This window comes from Cheilinus undulatus, linkage group 20 (assembly GCF_018320785.1).
Source record: "Cheilinus undulatus linkage group 20, ASM1832078v1, whole genome shotgun sequence".
NCBI classification, from domain to species: Eukaryota; Metazoa; Chordata; class Actinopteri; order Labriformes; family Labridae; genus Cheilinus; species Cheilinus undulatus.
The window spans coordinates 32775516-32795945 of record NC_054884.1 but is presented as its reverse complement, the minus strand read 5'-3'; the positions used below and the strand labels follow the sequence as shown (position 1 = coordinate 32795945).

Below are 20430 nucleotides of genomic sequence, written 5' to 3'. Positions count from 1 at the left end.
CTGCAAAATAAGATTTAAACTGGCATTTGACTCACATTTCAGTTTAAAGAGATATTGCACCTTCTGCAATTTGAAAATTTAGAGCATTGGTTCTTAACTGGTCTATCCTTAGGACACACCACAGTCTATTTCCAGGACCCAAATGAAAACAAGCGAACAAAAAAAATCAACAAATGCATATTTATTTGACAATGTCTGTATAAGTTTTCATTTATCCAGGTCATGGTTATCCGAAACCTCGCCAAGAGAGGGCAACTGGACTTGATGAAGGTCTTTGAAGACGTTTCGCCTTCCCAAAGTCTTAATCAAGTCCAGTTGTCCCCACCATGAGAAAGATTTGGATTTATTTAACAAAAAATGTTGCAGTTGAGGTCTTGGATGGATCAAAATGCAGGACTGAAAAAGGAGACAGGTCAAAACAAACACATTTTTCATCCTGATTCCTCAATTTTTGTCAGTTTTCCAGATATCTTGAGGGATCTCCTAATTATAATGGGAAAGCAACTTTGATATCCCAGGAGAATAAGCTAAATGAGCTGAAATATAGAGCAAACATGTAAATTTGCCTATTTTCTCTGTAAACCAGAGTGCATTAAAATGTATGGATGTAAATATGTCTGCTAAAGGCCTTTGTAATTCATAGACATAACGGTATAAAGTTGCATAAAGTTGCAACTCACTGAAAAGTTCCACGACCTTATTTTGGGTCCAGGCCCACCAGTTGAGAAACATTGCTTTAGAGGTTTAGCTTATTAATTTTCCATCAGAGTGAGCATATCCTTAACATTTGTCGGTCCTCTTATATACATAACATTCCACAGTGAATGTAGGTTTTAAATAAAAATAAAAGAATGAAAAACATATCAAATGTAACATCCACTTTTAAGTGGAGTACACTATTCTGCCACAAGATGGAGCCAAATTAAAACAATAATGTCCACAACCCAAGTTATCATTTTAGATGAACTGTCCCTAACAGGGTAGGAGCTAATATGTTAAATTAAACGAGCTAGCTTATCACAAACTCGCATTTTTTTTGTTTTAATTATACTCGTCTTGTTTGTTTCAGTGGAAAGGGTTCGTTTACAGCGCCGCCAAATTTCCATGTTAGTTAAGACTTCCCATGACAAACAATGACTAGAAGTTTGTCCAATAACGCAAAAATAATATTTGTACGGTGGAAACATGCTAACGTTGTTAGCCTTGCCCCTCCTTCTGTAGTTAGCATGGATAATACTATGCTTAAAGCCAATAAAGTTTGACGTATCTATCAAAAATGATATAAAACAATAAATTATAGTAAAACATGGCTTACCTCTCGGTGTCTGGGCACTGAAACGTACAAAGTTTTATGCCTAGTCGGCTAAAAACACTTTAAGGAGGAGAACTGCAAACCTCAAGAGAAGCACAGGTAAATTGAGTGGAATATACCATTCCTACAGCTGGGGGTCTGGAATACTCAAAGCGGTTTTGCAATGCCTGTGACGACCTCGGTAAACATTTAACGGTGCTACAAATAAAATGCGAACTCTTGTTTAAGTATAACGGCTTTTTGATATGTAAATCCATAGGCATAATTATGTCTATGTGTAAAGCTGTCAGCAAGGCGCGAGCAACCGTTTACCGTTGAACAACGAACGACGGTTAAAGGTAAGACTGCTTTCTTTTTCCTCAGATTTACCATGATAACACAAAAAAGAGCAACAAAGCAGGGAGATTGGGTTTAAAAAGAGGGGGCACCCGGATTTGAACCGGGGACCTCTTGATCTGCAGTCAAATGCTCTACCACTGAGCTATACCCCCGTTGTCCGTAAATGAGTCACTGATGGGCATTTATCGTAAATGTAAGGCCGTGGTAGCTCGTGGTATCTATGTGTGTTTGGTTCATTTTTTTATTGGTTATATCTCTGCCATCAAAGTTTCACTCGTAAGTACAATAAACCCTCCTTTAAACTAGCGTTTAGCCGACTGCCACGGCTGAAACGACTTGTTTTATTCAAATGTAGTCTATTTCTTTCCCAGACAGAGGGCGCCAAACAGACATATTGCTCACTGATCCCAATAAGTCACTGTGACCATCAGTTAATATCCCTTGTATTTGTTTCCGTAAAAATGATCGTAGTTAGACGATAGGGGGTGCCGCCAAATGAATTTAGAATCATACCATCACATTATTGTATATTTGTCGATTATTAAATGTGTGGTACTCCTTGTAAGGTTGTAACGGATCTCTCCCCATGCGTTCGGTGCTGCTTTCACGTTCTACCTACGAAATTGTTCTTATCTTATATCTATATCGTATCTTATCTATTATCTTATATCCTACGCTATTGTGTTTATTGCGACATGGAAATACCAGGTATGAACAAAAATCAAATCTTAATCAGGAGTAAAATGTTGCACATCTATTAATGTCTGTTGACGTTTTCTTGAAAGGAGCAAGGTGAAACTCATTTATCTGATTGTCTTTGAAGGCACCATGAAGGCTTTGTGCTTCATGCTGGCTGGACGTTGGCTCCTCCTGCCTTGAGGTCCACTTCTTATAATAACTCATGTGAGTGCAGGCGTCGAGGAGGTGGACGTTCATATTGAGGACTTCATTTTCTTTTTTAGCACTTTTAGTGGATCTCTGAGTTGTTTTATTTGTTTGTTTTGTGCAGCATCCCCTTGCCACCATGAATCCACCGTGTGGAAGATGCAACAAACCAGTTTACCCTACAGAGAAAATCAATTGCCTCGATAAGGTAAAGTGACACTTCATTCACTCATATAAAATGACTTTAATGTTCTGTATAAAGGGGGATTACTCCTTTCTGCATTAGGATTTAATTTAGTTAATTCATGACAATCACTGCAGCCTTTTAATACAGAAAATCTTAAACAAAATAATTCAATTTCATGTCCTTAGATACTTAATAAAAGTAGACAGATCATCTTGATGAGAGATTGCAGTCTTTCACCCTTATATGATGTTTATTTTCTTTTCACCAACATTTTGAAGTTAAGAAATGACCCACACTAATCCAAAAGTGTTGCACTATTATGCACATAGTGATTTAGTTGCTCCTCCCTGCAATACTTTATAGTTCTTTAAAATTATCTTTACTTGTCTGCACAAAAACAGCTCAATAAATGCAACACATCACACTCATGAAAGGATGCACAAATGACCATTGAGGGAGCATGAGAGGAAAAAGACACATCTGGTAAACATAGACCACAAACCTTTAAAGTTAGAAAAGCACAGACAGAGGGCACAGAGACAATGTATATGTGTTTGTGTTCCTTTTTGACTCTACCCAGTTGTTAAGTTGTGCTCCACTAATGAGACTGAAAGCAGAGAAAAGTAACCTATGTTACCCCCAACAGCCAAGTTCATTCAGTTGATTTGATATTCACTGCTCAAACATGTATCATAATGGGTTTGAAATCTTGTGGATGGATTTGGTAAACAGCTGAGGATCTTTAATTGGTGACATTTAAAATCATCATCGTTGCATTTTTTTTTATTGCGACATGCATGAACAGGTTACTATTAGTGAATTTGAGTAATATTGGACTTTTGAGGCTGATAATACCTATTTTAAAAGAAAAGAGCCACAGATTGTCAGTTAGAATCTTCTTTTGAAAATTTTACAACTAGAATTATTGCAAATCTCACATAGATTATGCACACTTTTTGCACAAACTGTTGCTTTTTTACAAAGTAGTTCAAAAGTGTTATGCAACTTCTGAAACATTTTAATGCAAATCAACATCTGCCAAACTGTCAGACTGATACACTGCATGTGCTGCAGACAGTGAGGGTGTTGGAGACTAAGGTTGCACCAATCTGCTGCGCAAGCCATGTAGTTGCATCATCACAATTCTCCTTGTTATAGTTATATTCACTGGTCGTTTTATAAAATGATTATAAAAGTGATACATCTCTCTCGCATGGGTCAACACCAATGCATATCAGCCATACTGATGGTGTTGTACAACAAACTACCTGTATCAGGCTTTAAATAGCACACAAATTTTGATGAATACTTAATATATGAACTACACACAAGGTATGTGTGCCCCACTGAAAGGCTAAGCAGTCAGTGAAGAAATCCCAAAACCAGTGATCAGCAGCTTGTGGTCAAAGAGAAAGATCAGGCTCCCCACAGCTTCCCATCCAGGCACTAAAAGATTAGGAAGTTCAGAAGATTTGAGGAGGAAAAAAAGGTTGGGTTTTTAGGAGGGCTGTCAAACAGTTACAATTTTTAATGAAAATAGATCTCAGAATATCTGTCTTTAATTGTGATTATTCTCCCCATTTTGAAGTTCGACTATTTTGTATTTAAAACTGTTAACTAACTAAGATTGATCACTGTTTGGATACAGGCTTGCTTTTTTTAAAAAAAAAAGAAAATAGGTTTGTGTAGATCTTGACCATGGAAATGGAACTTGTTGTGGATTGGTAATGAAAAATAGGGAACAGTGAAAAGGTATATGTTTGATTTCACATGGTGAGGATTACTTCTGACTTGTCTACTGAGCTGTCTGTGAGTTTTTTTTAATGTGAAGTGAGACATTACGGAGCAATAGTGGACTTATTTTACATCACTGTGGCTGCAGGGAGACACTGCAGTTACCTAAGGATAGTGTGATAAAAGTGAAAGTGAAGTATGTGATCAGTTGAAGTTCTGAAAAATTTCTGCATCTATTTTGGACCTTGAAAATCGCAGTTAATGCTGATTGTCCCAAGTTTTAGGGTATCTTATGCATTACCAGTTTTACAGCAGTCCCTCTCTCTGACACTTTCAGTGACTATTCAACCAGGAGTTGAGCTACTGATAAAGCTTTGCTTGCTGCACCAGTGTTTTCCAAGAACTGGTGGAGATAAAACAAGTCAACTCTCAGCTTCAGGCTCTTTGAGAGTGCATTTTTCACCAATCACAACACAGCATATCACTGTCAAACCCAGTGATAGACAACAGGACGGCTGCAGAAACATCATGATTGTGGCTGGCTGTGGTGCAGGCGATAGGAACTGACTTGACCATTAAAAGCTATAAAATGACCTACATTTCGAAAGAAAATAAAAATGTTCAAACAGTACATTAATGAGACCTTTTTTGGTTCATTTCAAAGTCAGCCTCCACAGCATCGGTCAAGAAAAAGCTGACCTTTGTGTAGTGTAGTTGATGGTCCAAGCCCTAAACCCAGTTAAGCTCTAATACTGGTCCCTCCAAGTCAGGCATGTAGACTGATGGGCTGCAAAAATGCAGCACTTTGCTAGGGTTCCCAAGTTTGAACCCCCCTCTGCTGACAGTCCCAAGACACCTCCACAGGGCTGAACAGTGATCTCCAGCATCTCTGTGTCACAAATAGTATCCAGTCTCATGTGGTCGTTTGGTTCAGAGAACATTTTGTGTTGGCACTTGGTCAGAACAGGGAAACAGCAGCAGTACTACCCACAGCAGTAAAGGAATTTTCCCAGTCTGTCACTGCAAGTTACATTTTTAGCTCCTTTATGTTCATACCATACATAAACTCCAGCATCTAACCGTTCATTCACTCTCAAGGAATCAGTCAGATTGCCCTCCTTTTCAATGAGTGAAAGTTTGAATTATTTCTTCATGTCTTGTTTTTTTCTGTCTTCTTCCCTCCAGTACTGGCACAAAGGTTGTTTCAGCTGCGAGGTTTGCAAGATGGCGCTGAGCATGACGACCTACAAAGGCTTTGAGAAGAAGCCTTACTGCAGTATGTGAGTATTTACAGCACATGCACTTCAACTCCAGACAACAACAAGGTTAACCAAACATCATCCGGTTCTATGTTTAAGCTCTCTGAGTAACTTTTATTGTAACGCTGTGACTGTAAAACCACAAATTGGAGTATTTTGAATCTTATTTTTGTCTTAGTATTACTGGAAAGACAGCTAAAGTCATCATTTTTTAAATTTTTTTGGTCATTTAATCACAAGCTGGTCTATGAAATCTATGAGTGCTGTTAAACAGAGCAAGGATTTTTTAAACACAGCTTTCCCAAACATCCTAGTTTTATTGTGGATGCCTACATTATTTTACTTTGCACACAGAAACAAAAATGTTTCTTAAAAACCCAAAACTACCAGGGTCAAAATCATTAGCCCCCTGATGCTAATTGTCAGTTTTTGTCTTTTTTGCTAGATAACAGCCTGAAGTCATTTGTTGTAGTTTTTGCCAGACTTGATGGTCTTCTGGCATGGACTTTGGTCTTCAGTTGACCCTAAAGATTTTCAATAGGATTGAGTCAGGGCTTTGTGTAGGCCGGTCAGCCACGTTCACTTTCTTTACACTGGAGATGGGTCCGTTTTGGGTCGCTGTCGTGCTGGAAGACAAAGCAATGACCCAGACACAATTTTGGTACTGACTGCCTGAGGTTTTCCTTCAAAATCTTCACATATCCTTCTTTCATTATAATTCCTTCCACCTTTATGAGATTCCCAGTTCTAGGCACCCTGAAGAATCCCTACAGCATAATACTCCCACCAGCATGTTTCACTGTGGGGACGGTATTCTGTGGGTGATACTCCTCTCCCTTCTCTCTCTAAAAATGAGCAATGTCTCCAAGGCCTAAGAGCTCTAGTATGGTCTCATCTGAACAAAGGACATGCTTCCAGTATTCATAATCATTCTCCAGGTTGTCCTTAGCATACTTCAGCCTGGCTTGGTAATGACTCTTCTGCAGAAGTGGAGTTTTTCTTGGTCCATTTCTGTGCAGAGCTCTAGTGATGGTCTACTTTTAGGTCGTTTCCACCAAGTGGTCCGGCTCAGTTCGGTGCGGAATGGCACGCAGTTTTTGGCGTTTCCATATAGAAAATGTTGGATAGAGTCCCAAAAAAATGACCTATACCTTCCCACTTTTCAGCAACCTTCCGTAGGGGTACCAATCTTACCTGGCCGTCCCAAAAAAGTGGAGCTACACACACAACAATAGGGAATTGCAATGACGTCACGTCAGCGTGCGTCAGCTGCGGGCTGCAAAACACACAGGTCTGCTCTGTGAGGAGCAGCGAAAACGTGAGAAAAGTAGCTGCATTAATCAGGGATATTTAGACTCAACAGAGATCCACACTGTTTCTTAGTCTGTGGATATTGACATCTGGCCACAAATCAAGTTTACTGACATTAATCTGGACCTGATTTTAAGTACACAAAGCAGAGCCTGGAGGCTTACATCAGGCTGGTCTATCCGCAATAGATGTGAAATTAAATTAATGCTGGAGTTTTGTGAATATGAAGCCTTAGATCAGAAGATGCCGTTTCTGATTCCAGAAAAATTACACTTCAGTGAACTCACAGCTGAGCTACATTGTTATTTTTGATGTTTCTTTACTTTTTCCCTCTTAATCGGGTTTTAAGGAACTGCACGTTTAAAATTTTGGTACGTCTTTATAAGTGAAGATGGGAAATTATGGAGAGGGACGGAAAAGGTATACAAATGAGTGATTAAAGTGGTAAAATCTTTGCCATTCATACAGATTACCAGCTTTTTATTAAGGTCTTAAAATGTCACAGAAAATCTCATTTGCATGCATTCAGTTTGTAGTATTTTTTAATGGATTATTTTACTAACTAAGCACAAGAGCTCAGGGTTAATGTTACAAAAAGGTTCAAAAAGTTTAGATATTTGTTTATTTACCACTTTTCAAAGGTAGGCAAAAGTGATCCAAAAAGGTGGAATAATGACATTTGTGCAAGGAAATGTTTCCTATTCTAAAAAAATTATTCCATCTCAAGGGGTATACTATGTTCATGCTGCTTGGAATAAGATTAAGTAGCCATTTAGATAAAATCAACTAGGCCCTGTATTAAATTTAACATTGCTATGGTGGTAAAGTCAATTCTGTTACTCTCTTTTCAGGCATTACCCCAAAACCTCCTTCACCATAGTGACTGACACCCCTGAGAACCTGCGTCTCAAGCAGCAGAGCATGCTCAATAGCCAGGTCAGATACCTTCAAGTCATCCCTGTCACTCAAACCTTCCTCTGGTATCACTCCTGCTTTGTCTTTGTTTTCCAGCAGAGGTAACTCATCCTAATCTTGTTGCGTCATGATGACTCAGCGTGTCTTTCCTCTCTTTTGTCTCTTTAACCCAGCAGGAGAGGAGGACACATCCTCAGATGTACAATCAGATTCTTGGATTAAATTAAATGAGGCCTTCAAACACTAATACTATAAGAACAGTCCAGCTTGTTTTTGATAGAAATACTTCATTAAATCATGTAAAAAGAAAAATATAAATATGTTTAAGTAGTAAGAGTTGAATAAGTAGATCAAATCTGAGTGTAATCTCATAAAGCAAGTTTAGTTTTCAGAAATACTCTTCCTTCTTGTTTCTCATGTGGCAAAGACTCATTTCATCCTCTCTGACTGAGCTCCACTGCTCTTAATCTCTAATCCAATCACACCTTTCAAGCCAGCAGATTAACTTGATGAGGAGAACAAAGTGAACCAAGTCACGGAGTATGAAGAGATTCCTTTACAATTTGATTTCTCCTTCAAAGTTTTCTTGTTCCAAAACACAAGAAAGTAAAGCTTTTCTTTCCTTATCAAATACGAATAAATTCTGTTTGATCAGACACTTATCATTATGATAAAATAATATATTTTCACTTTAAGTAGTGATAACTTTAGTCAAATATTTGCAATATGACTTTGAGGTAGGCCAGCTGAATATGAAGGCTTCCTGTCAATGCTAGCTGGGCTAATAAATTAGCAAAGCCTGATTTTTGAAAAGAGTGGTCATAGTTTTATGGCTGTATGAGGTACTTATCAATAGTAAGTGTATTAACCACAGGAGATGCTGATCAGCTTGGCCCCTTAAAGGACAGACCAGCACAGATCTAGGCTGCAGGGCTCTACAGGGTGTTTGTGCTATTTGATTTATCTAAGTTAAAGAAAAAGCTAAGCTAATGAGCTTTGAAGTGCACAAGTAAAGCTCTGAGAACTTTCACAATATAGCGTACATTAAGCCCCATGTTGTTTTTTTATTTAGATAAACTTGATTAATTTCTAAAAAGCCATGATGGCACAAGCTGGAGCTGACACGTGCTACAGCAAACACACACCCAGTCTGAATGGCCACAAGTTTTCCTTCACTGCTCCTCTTCTCTTATAATTGGCATGAATCACCATAATAGCTACTAACCATCATGACAGAATGCAGGTTTGGGAAAAATTTGACACCTATTTTTATTTTTTAGTTTGACCGATGTCCCATCTGTTAACATGAATGAGCTGGGATTTGTATTGCCTAAAAAGTATTCACCTCCTTGGATGTTTCATCCTTTTAATGATTTCATAAATCAATCATGGGAATTCTAATTTAGCTTTTTTGACAGATAAAAAACTCTTTAATGTCAAAGTGAAAACAGATACCAACAAAGTAAAAGTGTGAAACAAAAATATGTAATATAAAATAAGTGACTGCATAAATATCCACCCCCCTTCAAGTCAGTATTTAGTAGATATACTTTTATCTGCAGTCACAACACTGAGTCTATGTGGATGGGTCTCAGTCAGTCTTGCACATCTGGACACTGCAATTTTGCACTGTCTACTTAGCAAAACTGCTCAAGCTCTGTAAGTTTACACAGGGATCGGGTGTGAACAGCCCTTTTGGAGTCCAGTCACAAATTATCTATGGGATTGAGGTATAGGTTTTGACTCGGCCACTCCAAAACATTCACCTTGTTGTCTTTAAACCATTTCTGTGTAGCTTTTTCTGTATGCTTTGGGTCATGGTCTTTCTTAGATAATAAACCTTCTCCCAAGCTGTAGTTCTCTTGCAGACTGAATAAGATTGTCCTCCAGGATTTTCCTATATTTTTCACATTCATTTTACCCTCTACCTTTAAAAGCCTTCCAGGGCCGGCTGCTGAGAAGCATCCCCACAGCATGATGCGTCCACCACCATGCTTCACAGTGGTGATGGTGTGTTTGTGGTGATGTGCAGTCTTTGGCGTCTGGTCTGATGGTCAAAAAGCTGTATTTTGGTCTCATCTTCCACCTCACAATGGAGTCTCTGCATGTCTTTTGGTGAAGAGGTTTTTTTCAACAGTGGCTTTCTCTTTGCCACGCCACCATAAAGCTTTGACTGATGAAGAACCCGTGCGACAGTTGTTATATTTAGAGTCCCTCCCATCTCAGCTGCTAAAGCTTGTAACTCCTTCAGAGTAGTCATAGGTGTCTTACTTCCATTTCCTGATGATTAATTCAACTGCCTTGCATTTTTTGTATCTATCCCCTGACTTATAATTTTCAAAAACATTTTCTCTGAATTGCTTGGAGTGTTCTTTTGCCATCATGGTGTAATGATAGCAAGAAATACTTGTTAACCAGTGGCTGGACCTTCGAGACACTGGTGTCTTTGCACCACACTCACTTGAGGCACATTCACTGCACTTGGTTGATCCCCATTTCACTAATTGTGAGACTACTAGCACCAATTAGCTGGACCTCCATTAAATTAGGTCAGTCACCTTAAAGGGGGTGAATATTTATGCAATGCATCAGCAGTTTGTTAATCTGCTTGTATCTTTAGCACAGTTTCTATTCTTTTCTCCACAATCCAGTTCACCTGTGCTAACTTATTTTTCTTAGTTAGTTGAAAGAAGTGCACACAGTCAAGAAGGTATCAGCTGATGCTCTCTTGCGCTGTGTCATTTCCTCCCATTTCTTTTTGTCATCCTGTTTTTAAACATTAGAACGATGCGGGCTGATGAAACAAACCACACTTGTTATATATAAGTAAAGTTAACACCAGGCACCACAGTGGCGAGACACATCTACCCTACTGCTTAGCATCTCTGCAGCCAGAAGCATTCATATTACATAAACTAACTGAAACTAACAGCTGATGCAACCAAACGGCCAAGGCCAGAGTTGTTCCATTTTTGGTTAAAACCCTCATAAACTTTCATGTAACTTCACTTTCTTCTTATTCTACATGATGTTAAGATAACACCAAAAGCTGTTTCCCCCTCTCTCTGTCCGTTCCTCTGGTCTCATCCAACTGACCCGCTTCATTGTTTATAACCATAAAAGTCCTGGCAGTCGAGCTCTCTCACTGAAGCAGCATAGTCCTCATAGCAAGATCATGACTCACTCCTGTGTGTGTGTAGAGCTCAGATTTTCTTTCAAGCAAACATTTAAGCTTTGTTTATTGTTGCAAGAGTTAACCCTAAGGCCAAATCTTTGCAGGAAATTTGACATCATGCCATTTAAAGTGCAGCATGTGTGTTTATGTACATTTTTACAGGAAAAGTGTGCGTTCAGCCTCGTAATACCGCCTAATAATCCAAGTGTTTTCATTGTAAAGACCACAGGGGGTACATTTTATCAACAGAGTTGCTTAAATCCTGATGAAGCTGACATTTTCAGGCGCTCTATAAGGAGGAGTTTGAAAAGAACAAGGGGAAAGGTTTCAGCGTGGTGGCCGACACTCCAGAGATGCAGAGAGTGAAGAAGACACAAGACCAGATCAGTCACGTATGACCAAAACAGATAATCCTTCAATAGTCTAATAACACTTAATCATACTTTGTATAATAACACATCAACTGACCTTCCTTTTTCATTTTAGCAACATTTTAGATCCTATTCAGCTTCCATCTGTCATCTTCGTTGCATGTATGTCTGCATGAAATGTCCCAAAACATGTAAACTTGCATGCAAATCATACTAAAGTGGTTTTAATCCATGCTGCATTCAAATTATGTTGAGTTTTTGCTTGCAGAATGACTCCAGATAAACAAAATACACAGCACTGCTATTTTACAACCTGAAAAATAAGATCCCCATTAAAAAAAGACAGCTTTTTGGCCTAGCCTGCTTATTTCTCACATTTTGATGTATATAAATTGTACTTTTCAGCCTCGTGGCGTTGATAAAAAATGTTTTAAAGGAAGCCAAGCGAGACAAGACCTCTTATCTACATGCACTTCTTTTGGGGGTTAATGAAAGAGTATACTGCTGCCTAACCATCATAACAACAGCGACTGGAATGACATTGTATTCAAATATACACTGCCTGGCTTTGATTACAGCAAGCATTTGCTGTGGCATTGTTTCGATAAGCTTCTGCAATATCACAAGATTTATTTCCATCCAGTGTTGCATTAATTTTTCACCAAGATCTTGTATTGATGATGGGAGAGTCTGACCACTGCGCAAAGCCTTCTCCAGCACATCCCAAAAATTCTCAGTGGGGTTAAGGTCTGGACTCTGTGATGGCCAATCCATGTGTGAAAATGATGTCTCATTCTCCCTGAACCACTCTTTCACAATTTGAGCCTGATGAATCCTGGCATTGTCATCTTGGAATATGCCCGTGCCATTAGGGAAGAAGAAATCCATTGATGGAATAACGTGGTCATTCAGTATATTCAGGTAGTCAGCTGACCTCATTCTTTGGGCACATAATGTTGCTGAACCTAGACCTGACCAACTGCAGCAACCCCAGATCATTCCTCCATTCCTTCAGAGTCCAATCTTTATGCTCCCTAGCAAACTGAAGTCTTTTTTGCCAGTGATTTGACCCTTCTTAAACAGAGTAACATCTTATCCATGACCTCAGGATGTGTCTTTCAACATGGTTGTTTAAGAAATGAGAAGTTACTCATTGCATCAGCTGGGGTTAAATAACTTGTTGCCAGCTGAAAGATAATCGCCCATGCAGTAATTATCTAATAGGAGGCTCGTACCTATTTGCTTAGTTCAATCCAGGTGGCGACTTTTTTTTTTTTTTTTTGGCCAGGCAGTGTATGTACAGTACTTTAATATGACACTGGTCACAATGGTTACTGCTTTAAAGCCTGCTTAGACAGGGCCTGTATGTGGGGAGTTTGCATGCTCTCCATGTGCATGTCTGGGTTCTCTCCAGGTACTCAGGCTTCCTCAGACAACCCAAAGACGTGCTCATGAGGTTAATTGGTGGCTCTAAATTGACCTTGGTGTGTGTGAGCATTTGTCTCGACATGCCAGCCCTATTTATTGACTGTTGACTAGTCCAGGGTGCACCATGCCTCCTGGCAGGATCAGCTCCAGATCCCACAAGCCTGAACAGGATAAGCGATGTAGATAAAACTATTATGCAGATAACAGTTTGAAAGATGGATGTGGATTGGGCTAAATGTGGCTGTGACATGACAATAGCCTCATCTGATTGGTTAAAGGGAGTTGGATCACTCATTGTAAAATGAAGATTAAAGAAGATAGCATTTAAAGCTCAGAAGTATTACCTTATCTGTTAAAGTTTTTATTCAAATGTTGCATTTAGCATGAAAAACCTCAGAGGGCCTTGTTTCCCTTGGCCTCTGGTAGAAAACCCCACTGTTATTCTTACCTATCTTATCTACAGTGGCCTCCCCCACCCTCTCACTCCCTCCCATCAGAAATAAACTCTTTCACAGAGCACACCCAAGACTTGATTTAGGCATTGTTTGCTGTTTATGCTGTTGTTTCAGCTTTTTGCAGCACCTTTTTTCCATTTGCATGTTTCAGGAATTGCATTTATTGCATGTCCTTTTGAATTTGCATCATTTCCAAAACTGCTGCAATGTAGGCCACAATAGTTGACTACAACACTTTATATTAGGTCATAAACACTTATAAATAAAACAGTCTTTTAGGGGTAAACACTCTAATTTAACTGCGAGAGGTCATTCAACTGATAATCAGTACAGTTTGAATGCAGGATGTAACTCCATGTTTTCAGCTGCAGTGAAGGATTAAACTGTGCATGATGTTTTTCGTATGTTTCATGTCAATGTTGTGATCTACTCAAACTAATACTTGTCTTCAATGTTTAACTTTAACTTTATGTGAAATGCCATCATAATATCATCATACATCATGTTTTTTCTTCCTGTAGTGTCTCTACAGCTAACACTTGGTTAGCTTAGCTTAGCTAAAACTGAAAGCAGGTGGAAACATTTAGCCTGTCTAAAGAAAGCAAAATACACTTACCAGAACCTCCATAGCTTAATCTATGCTCCATTTTTCTTTCTTTACTCTAACTGAAGTGTTACCATTACAGATTATAATGGTATGGGATGAGGGATATGTCTGACTATTTTTCTAGCAATACACATTCCCTTACTGTATGAAATGTACCTTACTTTCAAATCAGACTTCAAGCTATTTGGGGATTTAACCAGCCAGGTATGGTGAGCTTTAGAGGTGAAAGTAGGTGGTTTTAAATACACTATGTGGACAAAAGTATTTGGCCACCTGACCAGTACACTAATAAGGAGTGCAGTGACACTGTATTAAATACCTGTACTTTAGTAAGGAAACTGTTGCCACAAAGTTGGAAGCGTAGCATTATCCAAAATGTCTTGGTTTGCTGAAGCATTAAGATTGCACTTCATGGAGATAAGGGCCTAGCATAAACCCTAAGGAACAGCCCCACACTCACAATTTACCCAATGCAGTCTCTCTCGGCATCTGCCAAACCCAGACTCCACTGTTCCACAGTCCATTGTTGGTGTGCTCAACACCAGTGGTTCCTTATCTGGGGTCCATGGCACCCCTAGAGGGGTCACCAAAGATTTCAGGGGAGCGTGGGACCCAATCTTCTGTGATGTCAAAATTAGATATGCATATAGTTTATAGTTGGAAAATTACAAGAAAAAGAACATTCCAGGTTAAAAAAATTCTTCAATTATGACATTAGAAACTTGCCTTTATAAAGGTTTAAAGTAAAAAATTTACAAGAAACCAAGCTGAAAACAGTGGTTTGACTTTTGGATTTTTTTACTTCATTATCCAAAATATTTTAAGTTTTGGTTTGTGTACAATTACAACTTTTCTTTTTTTTTTTTTTAAGATTTATTTTTGGGCCTTTTCATGCCTTTATTTGATAGAGGAAAGACAGTGGATAGACTTGGAAACAGGGAAGAGAGTGGGGAGAGTCATGGGGCAAAGGTCCACAGGCCGAATTCGAACCCGGGCCGCCAGTGTACATGGGTACGCATTAAACCACTCGACCATCTGCGCTCCTACAATTACAACTTTTAAAGTTAAAAATTTCTGGGGGGGGGGGGGTTCCACAAAGTATCAAGTTTTTGGTTGTTAGGAGCCCCTGCTTTACATTACTTCAATACTTGGTATTAGACTTGATGATGTAAGGCTTGCATTCAGCTGCTCGGCCATGGAAACCCATCCAATCAAGCTCCAGATGTGCAGTTTTTGTGCTTCCATTAATGCCAGCGGAAGTTCAGAACTCTTCAGCTATGGAGTCAACTGAGCATTGGCAAATTTACGCACATGCGCCTTAGCAGTCATTGACCCTGCTTTGTGATTTTATGTGGTCTCCTGCTTCATGGCTGAGTTGCTGTTGTTTCTAAACACTTCCACTTTCTGATAATATCACTAACAGTTGACTGTGAAATATCCAGCAGGGATGAAATTTCATAAATGTCCTATTTTGTATCACAAATGTTTGCAATGGGGGACTGCATGGCTAGTTACTTGATTTTACGCTCCTCTGGCAACAGGTCTGATTGAAATACCTGTATTCAATAATTAACAGGTGTGGCCAAATATTTTTGTCCATATTGTGTAGCTTGAGCTAAGTAAGGCTGTCTGCTTCCCACTGTTTCCAGCTTTTAAGCTAAGCTAAGCTAACTGGTTTTATCTTCGTTTTTATTCACACAGGCATGGAAATGTATTAATCTTCATGACTAAGTCTCATCAGATATTGTCCAAATGGTCAAATGCGCTACAAAAGTCACATTTTAATGCTTCATTATTAATTTCAGGCTCTTTACAAGGAAGAGTTTGAAAAGAACAAAGGGAAAGGTTTCAGCGTGGTGGCCGACACTCCGGAGATGCAGAGACTGAAGAAGACGCAAGACCAGATCAGCAACGTAAGTGCAACATTTTAACAAAATTATAGTTTTGAGTGCGCCCTTACGCTTTGAAACAGATCTACAAGAGGTGGTGGTGAACTCTTCCCCAAGGAAACTGGACAAGCCTTCAAGTGGTCAGTAGTTGTGGACAGCATGTTCATGAACAGACACAAGGAAAATACTGGACTTTTCTGTTGAAGCAACTTTAAATTATTATTTCAGAGTTGGTACACCCCACCCCACCCCCAGATGTGAATAAGCAAAATGTTGTAAGGGTACAGCTAAGTGGGATTGAACATAAGTACATCCGGGACAGCCTGACCTGAATATTTTAGATTTTTTTCAGAAGCCACTGAGTCTTTTTCTTCCAACTACTGATAAAAATAATGACTTTAGATGCCAGCCACCACTTGAGTCATGCCCCTTAAACATAACGGAACATCACAACGGTCCAGTAACCGTGGCCGTGCACTGATTTGGTCCATGAATGAGAGACGGATCTGAGAGAACAAACAGACTTGAAGAGTTTCAGATCCTGCGGAGACACAGAAACATTTCAGACATTTCTGTGCGTCCACTGAAGAGCAGCTGCCCTATATGGTCAAAGTCTCTCAGCTGTGGACACACTGTGAAGCACACTCGCATAAACACAGAAACTTTCCCTTTTTCTCCTGAGAGCTCGGGTTAGAGAGAGGAATGAAGGGTGATAAGCTTGATGTCAGAGAGCAGAAGTTTTTTTCACTGGTTTCCTTCCTTCTTCGTTTTTTTAACTTTGGTTCTTCGTTACCTTCTCTTTCCTTCCTTCTTTTCTTAACCTACTTTTATCTTGACATCTTTCCTCCTTCCACCCTTCCCTCCCAACTATATTTTTTGTCTTTCTCCCATTCCTTTCATTCTTGTCTTCTCCTCCCAGCTCTCTTTTTTGTTTCTTTCCTTATTTGTATTTTTTTGTTTTCTCTTTCTTTCTTGGTTTCTTGTTCTATTTATCCATTTTTTTCTTTCTTTTTAATTTATTACCTTTTCTTTTAATTGCTAATCTTTTTTATCTTTTTATTAAGCATTCCCTTTGTTTTGTTTTATATCGTCATACCTTCCTCCCCTCCCCTCCTACTTTCATTCTTACCCTCTTTCTTCCTTCTTTCAATGTATTATTAATTCTTAAGAATTTGAGATTTACTCAACTGAAGGGTCGATGACTTCTGCCATGTATGGTAATATTAATATTATTCCCACTTTTAAGAGGGATTGGTTGGTGGAATAAGAATTTAAATAACCCAACAAACTAAATAGAGAAATGTCAAAGCTCTGACTAGGCTCCACATTTTGTCTGAAGGTCGTGTCCCAACTCCTTCAATAAAACATGATTGTCTCTCACTATGCAATTCTTGCAATAAAGCTAATAAAGTTAGCTAAATATGCTCATCTAGATCAGTGGTTTTCAATCTTTTTTGCCCAAGGCACACCTAAGATCTAGCCAAAATTTCACGGCATACAAAACCGTATCTATACAACATGGCCTCTTACATGTTAGAGTAAATCCAGGCAGGCCACAGAGTCAAGCACTGCCATATAACTAAGATCAGCTGATCTTGCAAGCCCTCATCAGCTGATCCATAGGGTTTAATATGACGTCGGTCCACCCTTTGCAGCTATAACAGCTTCAACTCTTCTGGAAAGGATTTCCACAAGGTTTAGGAGTGTGTTTATGGGAATTTATGACCATTCTTCCAGACGAAGACCTGGCTCTCAGTCTCTGCTCTAATTCATCCCAAAGGTGTTCTACCGGGTTGAGGTCAGGACTCTGTGCAGGCCAGTCAAGTTCATCCACACCGAACTCCCTCATCTTTATGGACCTTGCTTTGTGCACTGGTGCACAGTCATGTTGGAACAGGAAGGGGCCATCCCCAAACTGTTCCCACAAAGTTGGGGGCATGGAATTGTCCAAAATCTCTTGGTATGCTGAAGCATTCAGAGTTCTTTTCACTGGAACTAAGAGGCCAAGCCCAGCTCCTGAAAAACAGCCCCACACCATAATCCCCCCTCCACCAAACTTTACACTTGGCACAATGCAGTCAGACATGTATCGTTCTCCAAGCAACCCCCAAACCCAGACTCATCCTTTAGATTGCTAGATGGAGATGTGCGATTCGTCACTCCAGAGAACGCATCTCCACTGCTCTAGAGTCCAGTGGTGGCGTGCTTTACACCACTGCATCCGACGCTTTGCATTGCACTTGGTGATGTATGGCTTGGATGCAGCTGCTTGGCCATGGAAAGCCATTCCATGAAGCTCTCTACCACTGTTCTTGAGCTAATCTGAAGGCCACATGAAGTTTGGAGGTCTGTAGCGATTGACTGCAGAAAGTTGGTGACCTCTTCACACTATGCGCCTCAGCATCCGCTGACCCCGCTCTGTCATTTTTCTTTTCTTTCACAAATGTTTGTAGAAACAGTCTGCATGCTTAGGTGCTTGATTTTTTTGATACACCTGTGGCCATGGAAGTAATTGGAACACCTGATTTCAGTTATTTGGACAGGTGAGTGAATACTTTTAGCAGTGTAGCAAGGGAATGTATAGTGGCACTTTATTTAGAATTGGACATTTGTGTAATAATTTTAACAGACACGTATGATGTATCTATCTGGCATGTCCGGTTTACTGTACATTTACTTGAGTACAATATTTTTCTATTTCCACCCCTACAGTTTTATTCCTTCCTCAATCCTGCCTTTCTCTCTTTGCCTCTATTCCTCTCTTCCATCCTTCTCTTGCCTTTTTCCTTCTCTGTGTTGCCTGTTTTATCTCATTCACTCCCCTGCTGTGTTTTCCCACCACATCCTCCTGCTTCTCCCTCCCCCTGAGGTCTGTCAAGGACAAACGGGCGGGTGGGTTGGGGGGGCTGATAGGCTTTCCTTTTTTAACATCAAGTTTGCTCTTCCTGTCTTTGAAAGCTGGAACTGAACTTGATTTGTCTCATCAAGGTTAAAGAAAAGATAATTCCTGAAATCGGCACAGACTCGTCACCACAAGGGCTTCTTTAACAGTCAAAAAAGAAAAGTTCACAGCCTTTTTCACTCATTTTTATGAGCTCCTTTAATCTTTATGTCTTTATAGAGTCTCACTGATGAAAGAGGAAACTAAAAATAACAAGTCTATAAAGATAAGCTTGAAACACACTGGATCTTTAGTGTTTAAATCTTTTTTTCCTCTCCTGAATCTTGAGCAGCAGCAATCACTTCCCTCATCATCTCTCAACACCTCCTTAAATGGAGAGCCGTCCTGAGCTGTCCATCGTTGGTGTGTGTCCTAATGTGTGTGTTTTCTGTCCGTGTGTCACAGATAAAGTACCATGAAGAGTTTGAGAAGAGCAGGATTCGAAGTGACGCGCCTCCTCCTGAAAACAGGCAAGGTGGGAGACGTAAACATTTGATAATTATGCTTCACCGTTTAAATTTCCATTAAGACTGTTTGTGTTTGCTTGTGTTTAGATTATGAAAACCAGCCACAGACCCAGGAAAGATTCAGTCAGCCAGGGGGACAAGTGCGACCTGCTGCTGTAGCACCACCTGCTGGAGGGGTGAGGATACTACAAAAACATTGAACTACTTGACATGGTGCATTGGTGCAGTATGTATGCTAAATTAGTGTTTATCTCACTGAGAAGGAAAATAAATGCAAATCAATCTATCTGGTACTTGTATACTTTGTGTGTTGTGCTCAGCCAGTCTGTCAGTGCCTCTGTTTATTCATATTCTGTGTTTGTGTTTCTTTCCACAGAAGCGTTTCCAGGCCATTTACAGCTACACGGCAGCAGATGCAGATGAAGTTTCCCTCCAGGAAGGCGATCTGATCTCAGACGTGGAGCCGATAGATGAGGGCTGGATGTTTGGATTCAACCAGCGTACGGGACAGCGAGGCCTTCTGCCCGCTAACTACGTCCGACCTGTGTGAACCGAATCCACCTCTCTCAGTCAGCTGCTGCTCTGCGAATCTGCTGTCAGAGACAACAACTCAGCTTCTATGTGAACATTGGAGAAAGCTAATTCTTACACTTTTTCTGACTGACTCTGCTTTGCATTCTTGACAGAAATATAACTTTTAAATTTAGGTAAAGATGAACTTTTGGGATACAAAGATGAGATATCTTGATGCAACAGAACCTACAAAAGAGGAAGTAAGAGTAAAAGGTAAAATACTCACGAAACGGAAGGAGGATGATAAATATAGCTACGGTTTCCTGTGCTGCTTCTCACATGAATAGTTTTCATCTTTCTCGGGTAACATTTACCTATTTATGTACATTTTATCTAGCAGTTTTAGCGCAGCTCTGACAGAAACTAATGCTTTTAACTCTGAAATAATTGTACACTTCCATGCAGTTGAACCAAGGAATTCATGCTTTGACATTTTCTAACTCCTCCAACAACTTGTTTAAAGAGAGATTCATACATCTAATGACTGAATCATGTAAGCTGATTTGAATAAAAAAGTGAAATCACCTGAGTTAAGATTGTTTTTTAAGTCTAAGAGGAAAATATAATCAAAGAAAATGAAAG

At 39.6% G+C, this 20430-nt stretch overlaps 2 protein-coding genes and 1 non-coding gene across 4 annotated transcripts in view; 1 reads left to right on the top strand and 2 right to left on the bottom strand.

The window, feature by feature from the left end:
* The window catches only part of LOC121528378 (dickkopf-related protein 3-like), a 49471-nt gene extending 47838 nt beyond the window's left edge, over positions 1-1633 (bottom strand). Inside the window, exon 1 of the mRNA XM_041815817.1 lies at positions 1316-1633. The gene's annotated coding sequence lies outside the window, so the exon portion shown is untranslated. The remainder of the gene's footprint in view (positions 1-1315) is intronic.
* Positions 1634-1731: 98 nt separating this feature from the next.
* trnac-gca lies at positions 1732-1803 on the bottom strand. The gene has a single exon. It is a non-coding gene; the product is annotated as a tRNA-Cys (tRNA).
* Positions 1804-2530: 727 nt separating this feature from the next.
* Positions 2531-20377, top strand: LOC121528377 (LIM and SH3 domain protein 1-like). 2 transcript variants are annotated; one of them, XM_041815815.1, is made up of 8 exons: positions 2531-2744; positions 5643-5737; positions 7879-7963; positions 11402-11509; positions 15784-15891; positions 19214-19283; positions 19363-19451; positions 19652-20377. In XM_041815815.1, the coding sequence occupies exons 1-8, from the start codon at positions 2676-2678 to the stop codon at positions 19823-19825; spliced, it is 798 nt and encodes a 265-aa protein (XP_041671749.1). In that variant the 5' UTR covers positions 2531-2675; the 3' UTR covers positions 19826-20377. The 2 variants fall into 2 exon arrangements, with proteins under 2 accessions (XP_041671749.1, XP_041671750.1); XM_041815816.1 differs by lacking the exon at positions 11402-11509 and having other exon boundaries at positions 2532-2744.
* The last annotated feature ends 53 nt before the right edge of the window (positions 20378-20430 follow it).

What these genes read in the sequence shown, in the direction of transcription:
- LOC121528377 (XM_041815815.1), top strand. Translation starts at nt 2,676, where the DNA reads ATGAATCCACCGTGTGGAAGATGCAACAAACCAGTTTACCCTACAGAG. An exon ending in CACAAGACCAGATCAGTCAC is followed by an intron (nt 11,510 to 15,783) that starts GTATGACCAAAA and finishes TATTAATTTCAG; the next exon opens with GCTCTTTACAAGGAAGAGTT. An exon ending in TCCTCCTGAAAACAGGCAAG is followed by an intron (nt 19,284 to 19,362) that starts GTGGGAGACGTA and finishes GCTTGTGTTTAG; the next exon opens with ATTATGAAAACCAGCCACAG.